General features: G+C 40.0%; 1 protein-coding gene across 1 annotated transcript in view; it reads right to left on the bottom strand.

Annotated features, from left to right (window-relative positions):
- The window catches only part of prex2 (phosphatidylinositol-3,4,5-trisphosphate-dependent Rac exchange factor 2), a 547,559-nt gene that overhangs the window by 386,739 nt on the left and 146,006 nt on the right, over positions 1 to 14,814 (bottom strand). Inside the window, 2 exon segments of the mRNA XM_028803602.2 lie at positions 1,557 to 1,718; positions 10,011 to 10,112. Of these exon segments, the coding sequence (XP_028659435.2) occupies positions 1,557 to 1,718; positions 10,011 to 10,112 (264 nt within the window).

Below are 14,814 nucleotides of genomic sequence, written 5' to 3'. Positions count from 1 at the left end.
TAGATGGCCAGAACAGACATGGTTTGGAAGCAGAAAACCACTGTTTGTGAAGATGTTTGTGAGAGTTGCTGTTTTTCTTTGGACTTTCTGGTTTTCTTGATTTATTTTGCTTCAGTCACTGGTTTTCGTCTTCAGGATTGTGACTTGGACTTGTTTATATTTGGAGTGTCTTTTAGGAGTCTTCTTTTGCCTATTTTTTCCTCTTTTGAGTTTTCCCCTGTATTTTTATATTTCTTGTTAATAAATCCTTTATTAATAAAGATTCTTTGTTTGCCCTTTTGTATACAAGTCAAGGGTTTAAGGTCACCCCTCATCTTCTGGGCTTGTTGCTATATTTTTGGGACATTTGTAATTATTTTTTCTGCTTGCCTTGTTTATGCTCTGCAAGGCCAGCTATCCTGCAGTTGGCAGTCTTGAGGGTGAGTCTCCTTGAGCAGGCAAGATTGGTTATGGCCCTGATTTCGTTGTCCTTTCAGGAGGCCTTGCGTGCATTTGGCATTGGGACTCGTAATCACAAAATCCTAGCCTTGTCCAAATGAGCACTTTAGACCCTGTTTTAAAAAATATATTTTCTAATGCTGATCCATGGCTTTAAGCTCCCCATCATGACCCATGCCGTCATTTAGCCTTTTCTTGACTAAGAAAAATGAATTTGTAGTGCCTTGACTTTGGCCACTCCTGTACTTTTATTATCCAGTTTGGATTTTCAGTGCTGGTCCTCCCAAAGTGTTCTCCATAACTGCCTCAATTGCTGAATTTCTTTTTGCAAGAATGTAAATATTCAGGCCATTCAAGATCATGTAAAATTCTACAAACATTTAAAGGTGAACCAAACATAGCTGAATAAAAATGACATAAAAATTCCACTGTCAGATGGGCTTAACAATGTACTACCGAATAAAAAAAATTGACATACAGTCAATACTATACATCTCCCAAAGTGAACACAACAATGATTCAACTAAAAGAAGCCTGACAGACTCAACTGCAAAATTTCTGTCTGAAACTGGATACTGAACAGCAAACATAACCCAGCATCATTAGCAAGGCCATGCTGGGCCTAATGGATTCTGTGGATGATGGTGGAGTTCATTTTTTGGTTTCATTGTAATGATTACTTCAGAAAATAACATTGTTTTGAACTTCCAATAAAAAGAAGTAATATGTTTTGGATTTTGTAATAAAATGTGGGATACAGTTAATTTTGTAAAAAATCAGAAGACTATTTATTTACCTATCCCAGAAAGACATAAAAGCATGAAAGTTAAAGCACAATGTCCATTTATCATATACATTGTTACAGTACTCTTAGACAACTATTTCAAAATAACTTATTTGCCTTAAACAGTAATTCAATTTTGTAACAGGAGCAGAAAAATAACCTGTAAAAGAATCTTGACTGTTCTATAAACTGGCAGTAATGAATGACTATTGGTCACAGACTTTCTATGCATGATTTCCAACACTGGATGCAGCATCACAGTACAGTATATGATCTTAGAAAACTTTAACATTTTTTTTATATATATATACCAAATTATCCCAGAATTACTTACCTCCCATCCCTCGATATGTGACTGCCACTCCTCCAGAACTTCTAATTTTTCCATTTGTCTCTTTGTTTCATTGATGTTGGAGCAAACCTCTTTCATCACTTGTAGAGCTTCTTGTACCAAGGAGTAGTCATTATGTTTCCTTGGAGTTCTCTTTAATAGTTCCTTTATAAATAAATAACAAGAAAGAAATTCTAAGTTCTGGAAATGACTGTTCAAGAAGGCATGAAGAGATAAAATTACTGTACAATTCCAAATGTACTCAGTTCACATTTGATGCTTTTTCGAGGAAGAAAAATAGAGTTAAAAGTTAATGACTCAGTACAGTTCATTAATGCTGAAAAAAATGCATTGAACATTGTGCTTGATACCCTGACTAAATTTTGGATCTTTAATGTTCAACTTACTGCCCTCACCTCAAGCTGTAAATTTGTACTATGGCTGATTCATGATCAATTGTGAAATGTTTGTGTCAGAAAATATACTAGAAGTTAATATCTTACATTTGTTTTAATCAACACCAGCTATCTGCCCTAGGTAAACTTAACTTTCTTCAGCATTGCCTATCTTGAAAAATTCTGATTATCTGGAAGGTAACCCAAAAATAAGCCACAAAATGAATGGCCCACAAGAGAACTAAAAAATGTCTTAACACTTTGGGATGTATTTAAACAAAGGAAATAGATTATTTTATTATTATTCCCAAGACAGAAGCACCTGCAAAAAATACTCAGGTGAATCCAAGGGAGCACACATAGAGAATGGGAAATGGCCTAGCCTCTACGCATAGAGGGTGATATTCTCTAAAATGTATTACTGGGATGTGCCTAAACAGTGCCCTTATTGAACTTTTAGAAAAACAAGACAAATGTTCATGTCTAACTCAAAGGTGTATAGTTATGTATTTCTAAACTGTTTAAGAAACACTAGGAAGGTAAATCACTATGAAAGATAAATAAATTATATATATATATTGTAAGTGCCACAAGGGTTGGACAGGCATCCCGACCATGAAGTGGAATGGTTTCTTTTCCAGATGGGAAGCTTCAGAAGGTCAGTCAGGCATCCTGACCAAAGAAGGAAAAGAGGCCATACCCAAACGGAACTTCCCATGGCAATGGATGGACAGCCCCAGCCAAATGGATGGGCGTCCCAAATGGAAGTAGTTCCAGTACCTTCCCTGGAAGGCAGAAAAGAAGAGAAGGACAGAGAAGGATGGTTTCTGAGGGGTGTTTATTCCCCCCAGGTGCTAGATGGCAGCAGCCCTCCATATTGGCACCCAGTCAGGAACCAGCAGAGAATGCCTGGAGTTGTAGTCTGACAGCACAGCCCTGCTGGGGTCCAGGTGTGCTGCAAGAGGGAGCTGCAGGGAGGTGCACTCCCCAATATATTGGACTTCTGTATGACCCTTAAGTGCTTCCAACGGGCCAACCAGAGGTACTCCCAGGACCTCAATAAAAAGGACCGCACTCCCTTATCCAGATGAGTCAGAGCTAGAAGGAGAGTAGTGCAGTGGTGAGGGGAGAAGTGAGTTGTGGAGGAGAGATAACTTGTGCTTGGTGCTTTGTGGATTTATTGTGGATGGATGAAATTATCCATTATTTGAAGCCGGGACTGTGTCTTTGAGTTTGGGGTTCACTGGTGCCCTGGTTCCATCACTATATAACATACATATACACACAGTATATAAGATTTGCATTTTTTTATATTAAAAAATAAAAAGATCAAACAAAACTTAATTTTTATTGATGTCTGAACAAAAGGATCTGAACAGATAATCTCATCCACTTTTTATTAACTTTTAATTTTGTTATATAAATTTTGCCTAGAATGTTTTTAATATTAAAATTCTGTTCATGCAAAAGAAAACCAGAACTGTGTATTAAAGGTAATGCCTTTGTGTAAGGACTAATATGTAATAAGTGTACCTATCCCTTTAAGGGTATTATTTAGCGTGATGTGTGCTTCAACCTGATTGTCTTATTAGAATAGAATAGAAGAGAATGCCTTTTATTGTCACTATACACATGTACAATGAGATTAAAAGCAGCTCCTTCAGTGTAGACATAGATGTAGAACACAACAAGTAAATAAACAAATAAACAAATGGTGCAAAAAGTTGCAAAGAAGTTGTAAAAAGGTTCTGTGATGCTATATACTGTGGCGGACAGCCAGGTCCCATGCCCGGCAGGGACGCCCCTTCTGCATCTGTTCCGGGGGAGCAACCATGGGCAGCTTAATACCTCCCCTGGGACGCTTGGTGGCAGCCTCCCTGGCGGACGGCAATTCCCCAGCCTGTCGCATGGCTCCATGGGAGATGGAGTCCTCCACAGCCTGGTTGGGGGCTCGGATGGCCACTAGGGGGAGCTGCATGGAGTCAGCAGCCCAGCTGGACGTATCTTCAGCCCCACCCGGAAGGGCAATAAGGACCAGGTGGTCAAGCACCTGGAACGCTTCTGGGTGGGATATAAAAAGGGCCAGCTACCACCACTCGAGGAGCCAGAGTTGGGAGGAAGGAGACAAAGCTTGAGGAGGAGTGGTGGTAAAAAGAAGAAAGGATTGTTGCTGTGTTGGGATTGTGCTTAATGGACTGTGTATTGCCTGTGGGTCATGGGGAAGACGTGCGCCCACGGGTGAAGAAAAATAAAACTTGTGTTTGTTTATACGTGCCTCTGTGTCCATCTGTGTTGGGTCAGGCACATATAGCGCCTTTGTTACAATACATATGGAAAGAATAATAACTATTGCACTATTGGGTTATTGCACATAATTTAAATATTGCACAATAATGATGATCATGTGCAGTGCGTAGTGGATGTTGGACCCTGAGGGTAATGATACTATACAGTATACAGATATTGCACAGTTATTATTCAGTACCATTTAGATATTGGATATTGCACAGTTGATGGATAGAAAGAAGTCCAGGAGTTGGGGGGGTTAGACTGTGTAGTCAGTGTATGTGTGAGTTTAGAATGGTTATGGCTTTACTCTGCTGAGGTAGCGGGAGGTGTAACTGTCCATCAGGGAGGGGAAAGGGCAGGCAATGATCTTCTGTGCTGCCTTTACTACTCTCTGAAGCCTCTCCCTGTCTGCCATGGTGCAGCTGCCGTACGGTACTGTGATACAGTACGTCAGCAGGCTCTCGATGGACGAGCGGTAGAAGGTCAGTAGCAGGTTGGAGTCCAGGTTGTGCTTTCTGAGGACCCTCAGGAAGTGTAACCGCTGCTGAGCCTTCTTGATGACTGCTGAGATGTCAGCGGAGATAAGGACACAGAGAAACCAAAAGGAATGGACCCTCTCCACACAGTCGCCGTTGATGTAAAGGGGGGCTAAGTCGGTGCTGTGCCTCCTGAAGTCGACAATGATCTCCTTGGTTTTCCTGGTGTTCAGAGCCAGATTGTTCTTTGAACACCAGGCTGCCAACTTCAGGACCTCCTCTCTGTAAGCTGCCTCATCTCCCTTTGAGATGAGTCCGACCACTGTGGTGTCGTCAGCAAATTTAACGATGAGGTTGTTGTTGTGGGCCGGACTGCAGTCGTGGGTGTAGAGACAGTACAGAAGGGGGCTCAGAACACAGCCTTGTGGGGTACCGGTGTTCAGTGTGCGAATGGAGGAGTGGTGGGGGCCAAGTCTCACAGTCTGGAGCTGGTTGGTAAGTAAGTCTTTTATCCAGACACATGTGAAAGGGGGGAGGCCAAGAATGACCAGTTTGGTGATGAGAATTTCAGGAATGATTGTATTAAAAGCTCAGCTGTAATCCACAAAGAGCATCCGGACGTAGCTCTGCTGCTGCTCTAGATGGCTCAGCACACAGTGGAGAGCTACGGCGATGGCGTCTTCTGTGGATCTGTTCGCACGATATGCAAATTGGTAGGGATCGAAGTCTTGGGGGAGATAGTCCTTGATGTGCTGGAGAACCAGTCTCTCGAAGCACTTCATGATTACCGGAGTGAGGGCCACAGGGCGATAATCATTTAGGCTGGTGATTTGAGACTTCTTCGGCACAGGTATGATTGTGGCTGATTTTAGGTCAGGACAGAATGACTGCCTGGGCTAGGGAGAGGTTGAAGATTTTGGTGAAGATAAAGGTGAGCTCGTGGGCACACGCTCTGAGCACCCTACCAGGCACTCCATCTGGGCCGGCAGCCTCCTTGGGGTTCACTGCCAGGAGCACCCGTCTGACATTGTGCCCCTCTACAGTGAGTGGAGTAGTGCAGGATCCCGGTGAGGGTGGGAGCAGGGCTGGAGCAGGTGAGTGCTGCTGCTGTTGTGATGATTCAAAGTGAGCAAAGAAGCAGTTTAGCTCCTCTGCTAGCGGCGCATTCAGATCTCCTGTTGTTGCATCACAGCCTCTGTAGTTTCTGATGTTTTGTATTCCCTGCCACACCTCCCGTGTATTGTGGCTGGACAGGTGGGACTCTATGCTCCTCTTATGGTCCGTCTTGGCTTTTTTAGTTCCACTTTTCAGAGCGGCTCGGGCAGCCCTGTACAGAGCTCTGTCACCTGACCTGAAGGCAGCGTCGCGGGCTCTGAGGAGTGTATGGACCTGGCTGGTCATCCAGGGTTTCTGGTTTGGGAAAACCCAAATGTTTTTGTCCACAGTCACATTTCTGATGCAGAACCTGATATAGTCCAGTACCATTCCTGTGAATGTTTCCAGCTCTTGGTTTTCAAATATGTCCCAGTCCATCTGTTCGAAGCAGTTCTGTAGTTTGGAGAGTGCATTTTCAGGCCAGGTTGTAACAGTCTTTATGGTGGGCCTGGCACTGCGTCTGAGGGGGGCGTAGGCTGGGGAGAGCAGGAGAGAAAGATGGTCGGACTGGCTGAGTTCGGGGAGGGGTATAGCTCTGTACGCGTGTTTGATGTTGGAGTAAACATGGTCCAGAGTGTTCTCCCCTCTAGTAGAACACTTAACATGTTGATAAAATTTCGGGAGTACAGTCTTCAAGTTGGCCTTGTTAAAGTCTCCTGCTATTATATGAGCACCATCAGGGTGGGCTCGCTACTGTTCGTTAATGGTATTCAGCAGGAGCGAGAGCGCCGTGTTTACATTGGCATCAGGTGGAATGTACACAGCCATGACAATCACTACTGTTAGCTCTCTCGGTAGAAAAAAAGGCAGACATCTTACAGACATATACTCGAAGTCAGGGGAACAGTGTATGTCTATAATTGTCCCATTCTTGCACCAGTTCTCATGCACGTAAATACAGAGCCCCCCTCCCCTGCTCTTACCAGATTCCTTTGTCCTGTCCCAGCGGAGCACAGTGCTTAGCATCAGGTATCCCCGGGTGAAGCCAAGTTTCAGTGATAATCAAAACACAGCAGTCACGAACATAGCGATTTCCAGCAAGTTGTAATTCCAAGTCATCCGTTTTATGCACCAGGGATCTGGCATTGGTGAGATACAGGCTCGGTAGAGGTGGTTGGTGTGGTTGTTTCTTTAGCCTTAGCATAACGCATAACAATATATATATATAATTTATTTATCTTTCATAGTGATTTACCTTCCTAGTGTTTCTTAAACAGTTTAGAAATACATAACGCTCCAGCACCCCACAACTCAGGTTTGGATTAAATGCAGTTTACAATGTATGTTTGTTTAAAGAAACTGTTTGAAACAGTGAGAGACTGGACAGGAAAAGGCAGTGACTTATCTCTTGGTGGTGGCACGAGTGAAAAAAAAAAGCTTTACTTTTATCGGGTCAAGTCAGAGAACTGAATATCTGCTACGAAAGCCATCTCAGCAGCAGAGCATTAACAAGCATTTTGAATGTTAAGGGTTTGTGACTATGTGGACAGTTAATCATTGATACAGTTTTAGTCTGAAATGTATATAGGAGATACATTATATTTGTAACTACCGAAATCATCAGAATCTTTAATTATATCATGATTACCGCTGGTGTACCTAAAGCCTGTTTTTTACTCTATACAAGTGATGCCAGCCTCTAGTCTAATGCCAGTCTATTTCTAACAACAGGACTGCCATTGGCTAGAAGATGTTTTTTGAGTGATGGCTCATTTTCAAAACATCTGTGTCACTCTCATCCATGAAAACTACAGACATGTATTTTCCTGAGACACCCAGGCTGATAGATGTGACACCTAAAAATGAAACATTTTTACTCTTGCATACACATGATTCATTAGTATGTTATCTATCTGTTATAAATAGTATTGGTCTATGGTTATGATGTTGCCACTGAGGGACATAACCATGGAATATATTATATTTTTTTTTCCAAATTGATAGAATGAACTTCACATTCAAATTTTTCTTTAAATATGTGCTGAGCTTTAGTGAAAGGCAGTACAAATGCAGATTCAATAATCCTTTTATAATATAAGATACATAAAATTTATACATTCTGCTACAAACACAATCAAAATCAAAGAATACTTATTATTTCTGGCTCATGTTTTAATCCTGATTAGGACAGCTGCATCATCAGGGAAAAGCTGAAAGGTTATACTTGCCAATTATAAAATTTAAAGTAATTCTTCCTCAGCTTTTAATTACAGTTATTTTTAATTCAATTTTCAAATGAGTTCATTTCATTTATTCTGCATAATGTACAGATGATTACCCTAACAATGAGTTTCTTTGTTATGGCTGAGTTCAAATGATGAGGGGAAAAAAAACTTTTACTCTTTTTCCATTTTTCACTGATGCCCTAAAGTGATGGCGCGCAGATGATCTTTCTGTGCAAGTGGGTAACCACAACTATCTGCTCGGTTATTCAACAGAGAGAACACAAGACCCGACCAGAACACAATAAGATCAGGAATTAAGTGAAGTGCTGAATGTACTGCTGGTTGCTTAGTGACTGTTAAGATGTAAACAAGAGGAATAGGAAAATACGAAGAGAAAGCTTCAAGTGGCATTGATTTTCAGTTCATGTACAGATTTAATTGTGGCTGCTTAAAAATAACACATAATGTAATAACATATTGTGTAACAGGCATCACTTTATACGGTGATTGTTCTTTGCAGAGGATTCCAGACTTGACGAAGGAATCCTGGCACTTGGAATATAGATTAAGAAAACATGCAGAAACATTCAAGTTGAAATGGGACTTGTTTTTGCACATTTAGGCAGAATTCAATGCCTTCAGTTTCCATCTCAACCAACTTAATCTCTCTTTTTTCTGAAATTACAAACACTTTGCTTAATGTGGCTCCCCAAAAAAATCCATTCAAGCACAAGAGCTAAATGATGTTTAAGTCTTTTGTAGCATTCATTACTCAGGGAAGAACATTTTTGAATTGCCTACCAAATTAACCAAATATGTGACTTGTGTCTATCCTTCTGGGTCAGCTTTTGATCTGTCAGTAGATGGTAAACTGCCAAGGAACCCGGAGTACTTTCACTAAATGCTTTAATAAAGTGGGGGAAGATTTACAAGTAAACTCAGTTAGAAAAGGGACAGATTTATTCAAGAGAAACAAGGGAATATTTTTAAAAAGTCAACCCTATCATAGTGAAAATTCTTTAAGGATCCATGTTATATATTGTGGCGGGCGGCTCAGAGCTGTGCCCAGCCGGGACACCTAGAAGGATCGGGAGAGGGACTACACCTCCCCTGGACCACGAGAGGGCAGCCGCCCTGGTTTGTATGGGGGCAATGGGAACTGAGCATGGAAGCTCAACCCTATAGGGGCCCGTGGTCACCGCCAGGGGGCGCCCAGAAGATTGTGAAGCCCTGGACATCAGCACTTCCACCACTCCCGGAGGTGCTGGCGCAAGTATTACCAGGGACACCCAGGTAGTGTCTCAGGAAGCTCATCATGAGGCACCTGGAGCACATCCAGTTGGGAATAAAAGGGGCCACCTCCCTCCAGTTGTCAGCTGGAGTCGGGTGGAAGAGGAGGAAGCTCAGAGGACAAGAGTGGAGGCGGTGAAGGAAGGCTGGTTAGTGAAGAGGCCCAGACTGTGGGTAATTGGTGCATGGCCACTGGATTGTGTGCGGGACTTTACTCACTGTAAATAAAACGTGTTGTGGGTTTGAACATTGGTGTCTGCCTGCCTGTGCCAGGGATGGTCTTTCCACAATATTAAATACAATTTTTGAAGTTTTAGACAGGACCAAAACAGATAATTACTTTTTCTGTTACGAGTGATAAGAATAATATTCCAAAAAATTCAAAAGGTCTTTCAAATGTCCTAATGAGACCTCATGGGAAGTACTATTGTGCAGTTCTGGTTACTGTACAATAAGAAAAACAAAAATGGTGCCACAACACAAGTAAAACATTATACTGATGGATTCATAAAATTTAAGCTGGAAAACATTAATTTGAATAATTGATATTCATCAAAAAAGTTAGTAAATTTCATTACTGTATAAACAAAATAAGCTTTAAAAAAATAGATAGCTAAAGTAACAACATAGTAGCAGACATTTACACAAATACATTAAAAATAGCATAAAAAACAACTCATTACATACCCTAAGAAGTAGTGGATACTTGCATATCCTTTGTATGGGGGCAACAAGATAGCCTTCAAGTGGCACTTCAGTATTCTTGCGCCCACCTAGCAACATGCAGTTCTAAAGAACAAGAAATAATTACGTGTTACACCTTGGAACAATACATACATGATTGCAATTATAATGATAAAACTAATATTACCAAAAAGGATGAGGTGACACTATAACAAGGGATGCAATTGTTAGCAAAATTATCTGTACTTGTTAAAAAAAAAAAAAAAAAGAGATGTTTGCGTTTCTTCTTCATAACTAAGTCTTTCCTGTTTAATGAAGAAGTTCTAACATTTATTTTTGTATAAGAAGTAAAAAATGAAGCACTCTGAACCTCAATACATACCTGGGCTAGCTACCATATGGTGAGTGCTATTTAATATTCTGAAAACAGTAAGTACACCCCATAGAATGTTTTTTTCTTTTTTAACATCTGTGGACACATACACAGTTTAACTTCACTAAACAGCATCTTTACATAAAGGTGATGTAAATATTGCAATAATTTACTCAGCAAAAAATGAATAGATATGTCATTTCCGTCCGTGGAAAAAGTAAGCACACCCTTAGCTCTAATAGCCTGTCTACCAGTCTCTAAAATCAACTAAGAGAAAGTTTTTCCCTCTCCACCATACACAATTCTTTCAGCTTTATGATGTTTGAGTGGTGCCTTGCATGCACAGCCTGTTTTATATACTCCTAAAGCATTTTAATGAGATTAAGATCGGGGCTTTGACTCGGCCATTCCAGAACACTCCATTTCTTTCTTTTCAGAAATTTTCTGGTGGATTTACTGGCATGTTTAGGGTCACTGTCAGGATGGAAGGTCCACTTTCAGTTGAGCTTAAGTCTTCGGATTTTATCCTCAAGCATCCGCTGGTACAATAAACAGTTTGTAGTGGATTCTATGATAATGAGCTGCCCAGGCCGTGATGCAGCATAACATTTCCATCACCAAGCTCTATAGGTAGTATCTGGTTCTTCTGGTCAAATCCTGTCTTTGTTTTTTGCCAAACACATCTTCTGGTACTGGGGCCAAATAATCCCATCGTTGCCTCATCCGTCAGAGCAAGTCCTGTATCTTTGTTAGGTGTTCACAGGCAAACTTTACTCTTGTCTTGATGTTCTTTCTGGCAAGCAAAGGTTTCCTCCTGGAACATCTCCTATGTAGAATCTAATTTATGCAGCCCCGTTATAATGGCAGTTACATGCATCAACAGTGGTAAGAGCTACCTCTAGGGTCCCATGATAAAAGTCCTTTGAGCTTCCTTTAACATCTTGCATTCTATTCTTGGGAAGAACTTGATGGGGAAGCTTGGACAAGTTGGCAGTTGTTTGAAATGTTGTAGATGATCTTCCAGACAGTGAAATTGATTTCCAATTGTTAAGATCATTTTAATCTAAATATTTAAATCTTCATGGGCATTTATAACCTTATTTCTGAAGGTCTCAGAGAGCTATTTCAATCTATGCATTGAGATGACGCACGTTTCAACAGAAAGAAAAAATCAAACTGAAATGACTGAGGTTTAAACGGGACACATTGCTCCAAGATCCTCTCTAGTGAATTTGCACCTGAACTGGTGCACCTGATTCTAATTTTAGGCATCTGATAAATGTAGCGGTGTACTTAATTTTTACACATACAAAATTTGAATTTCTCTTTACTTAAATTGTAAAATGGACTGCAAACTGTAAATATTTTATTTATATATACTATTTAAATGAAGATCAAATCTTAACATATCCACATACTGTATGTTAAAACAAAAAAACATTTTCACGTGACTATAAAGCCAGGGATTTTGTAATCTGCTACTTATGTGACCAAAGATGCATGCTGATAATCACAATGGCCTATGTATTGTGTCTAATGTTGTTGGGATTTACTCCAAACACCATGTCCCTGAATTAGATTAACTGGCTTGAGAGTATGATGTCATTACCATTTTTTTTAGTAAACAATATTTTTTAGTAGTAATCAGTAAAGCTAAAGGTCAGTTTATGAGCAATATTTCTATGTTTTCTCATAAGATATTGTATGAAACCTACTCAAAAATAACAGTAATACGTATTCATCCTTAACTCGTATAACTCATACTGCTTTATAATAAAAAAATCTTCCCTTTTATAGATTTAACATGTTGTCTCATGAATTCATCCAAACTGAAATTTTCTATTATAGGAGCAGAAGAGTCCAGTGTAATGAGTCACCAAATTCATTTATTTAGTGATGGACACTTCTTTTAGGAATTTACAGAACAATAGTCAGACATTGGTCAAGTTATTAACAATGCAAGTCAAGAAATGTTTAGAAAATTCATTGACCTCAAGGTCATTAACAAAACTATAATTAACAAAACCAGAAAAATCATAACCACAATAATGCTCAAAAACTAGTTTGCTTGAGAATCTGTCCTTTATGTATCAAAAAAGTTTGGACACTTTGAACAAACTGTGGCTATTTGTAATAACATGGCCCTTAAGAGGTCACACAATATTCAGTATGTGCACCCTGTGCCTAGAAACAGGTAGCATCATTGAAGTCTGAGTTGACAAAACTTAAGCTTTCATAAAAAGACAACATAGAAAATGGCAGCACTGTTTTTTAGTTTTTTTCTTGTTTTTTTTTATTTTTTTTGTGCTGGGAAATGTGTGAGATCTGGACTGGTTGAACTCATCTGTCAAAAGATCGCGGTGTGTATGTGGATAATGGACTGATTGCTAAAAGTCTTGCTACTCCTCTCTGAGCACACTGAATTTACACTCTGAACAAACCTCCTGCGTGTTTAATTATCTCCCTTTTAAAATGGGATTGGTTTGCCTCTGGCCTAATAAAAAACTTTTTTTCTCATGATCTTTGTGTTTTTAGACATTCATCAGACCAGTTGTTCTTTCTACCATAAAAGTAAGGGACTTTGCCACTAGAATATCATTGGTTTTTGGACATCTTTACTAAAAGGAATTTTGGACTCTTAAAACAAATGTATTGATTAAATAAGATCACAACTGATTATAATGATCAACTCCCTTTGATATCCTTAGTCATAAATCCAGTAAACACTCTTCTTTCTTTAGTAGCATTGAACAAGAGCATATACAGTGGTGTGAAAAACTATTTGCCCCCTTCCTGATTTCTTATTCTTTTGCATGTTTGTCACACAAAATGTTTCTGATCATCAAACACATTTAACCATTAGTCAAATATAACACAAGTAAACACAAAATGCAGTTTTTAAATGATGGTTTTTATTATTTAGGGAGAAAAAAAATCCAAACCTACATGGCCCTGTGTGAAAAAGTAATTGCCCCCTTGTTAAAAAATAACCTAACTGTGGTGTATCACACCTGAGTTCAATTTCCATAGCCACCCCCAGGCCTGATTACTGCCACACCTGTTTCAATCAAGAAATCACTTAAATAGGAGCTGCCTGACACAGAGAAGTAGACCAAAAGCACCTCAAAAGCTAGACATCATGCCAAGATCCAAAGAAATTCAGGAACAAATGAGAACAGAAGTAATTGAGATCTATCAGTCTGGTAAAGGTTATAAAGCCATTTCTAAAGCTTTGGGACTCCAGCGAACCACAGTGAGAGCCATTATCCACAAATGGCAAAAACATGGAACAGTGGTGAACCTTCCCAGGAGTGGCCGGCCGACCAAAATTACCCCAAGAGCGCAGAGACGACTCATCCGAGAGGTCACAAAAGACCCCAGGACAACGTCTAAAGAACTGCAGGCCTCACTTGCCTCAATTAAGGTCAGTGTTCACAACTCCACCATAAGAAAGAGACTGGGCAAAAACGGCCTGCATGGCAGATTTCCAAGACGCAAACCACTGTTAAGCAAAAAGAACATTAGGGCTCGTCTCAATTTTGCTAAGAAACATCTCAATGATTGCCAAGACTTTTGGGAAAATACCTTGTGGACTGATGAGACAAAAGTTGAACTTTTTGGACGGCAAATGTCCCGTTACATCTGGCGTAAAAGGAACACAGCATTTCAGAAAAAGAACATCATACCAACAGTAAAATATGGTGGTGGTAGTGTGATGGTCTGGGGTTGTTTTGCTGCTTCAGGACCTGGAAGGCTTGCTGTGATAGATGGAACCATGAATTCTACTGTCTACCAAAAAATCCTGAAGGAGAATGTCCGGCCATCTGTTCGTCAACTCAAGCTGAAGCGATCTTGGGTGCTGCAACAGGACAATGACCCAAAACACACCAGCAAATCCACCTCTGAATGGCTGAAGAAAAACAAAATGAAGACTTTGGAGTGGCCTAGTCAAAGTCCTGACCTGAATCCAATTGAGATGCTATGGCATGACCTTAAAAAGGCGGTTCATGCTAGAAAACCCTCAAATAAAGCTGAATTACAACAATTTTGCAAAGATGAGTGGGCCAAAATTCCTCCAGAGCACTGTAAAAGACTCATTGCAAGTTATCGCAAACGCTTGATTGCAGTTATTGCTGCTAAGGGTGGCCCAACCAGTTATTAGGTTCAGGGGGCAATTACTTTTTCACACAGGGCCATGTAGGTTTGGATTTTTTTTTCTCCCTAAATAATAAAAACCATCATTTAAAAACTGCATTTTGTGTTTACTTGTGTTATATTTGACTAATGGTTAAATGTGTTTGATGATCAGAAACATTTTGTGTGACAAACATGCAAAAGAATAAGAAATCAGGAAGGGGGCAAATAGTTTTTCACACCACTGTAATCTAATTTGTATTTGTGAAAGGGACAAGATAAAAATATCCTTTAATACTG

This window comes from Erpetoichthys calabaricus, chromosome 6 (assembly GCF_900747795.2).
Source record: "Erpetoichthys calabaricus chromosome 6, fErpCal1.3, whole genome shotgun sequence".
Lineage (NCBI taxonomy): Eukaryota > Metazoa > Chordata > Cladistia > Polypteriformes > Polypteridae > Erpetoichthys > Erpetoichthys calabaricus.
Note: the sequence above shows the minus strand (reverse complement) of the source record. Positions and strands in the feature narration are given on the sequence as shown.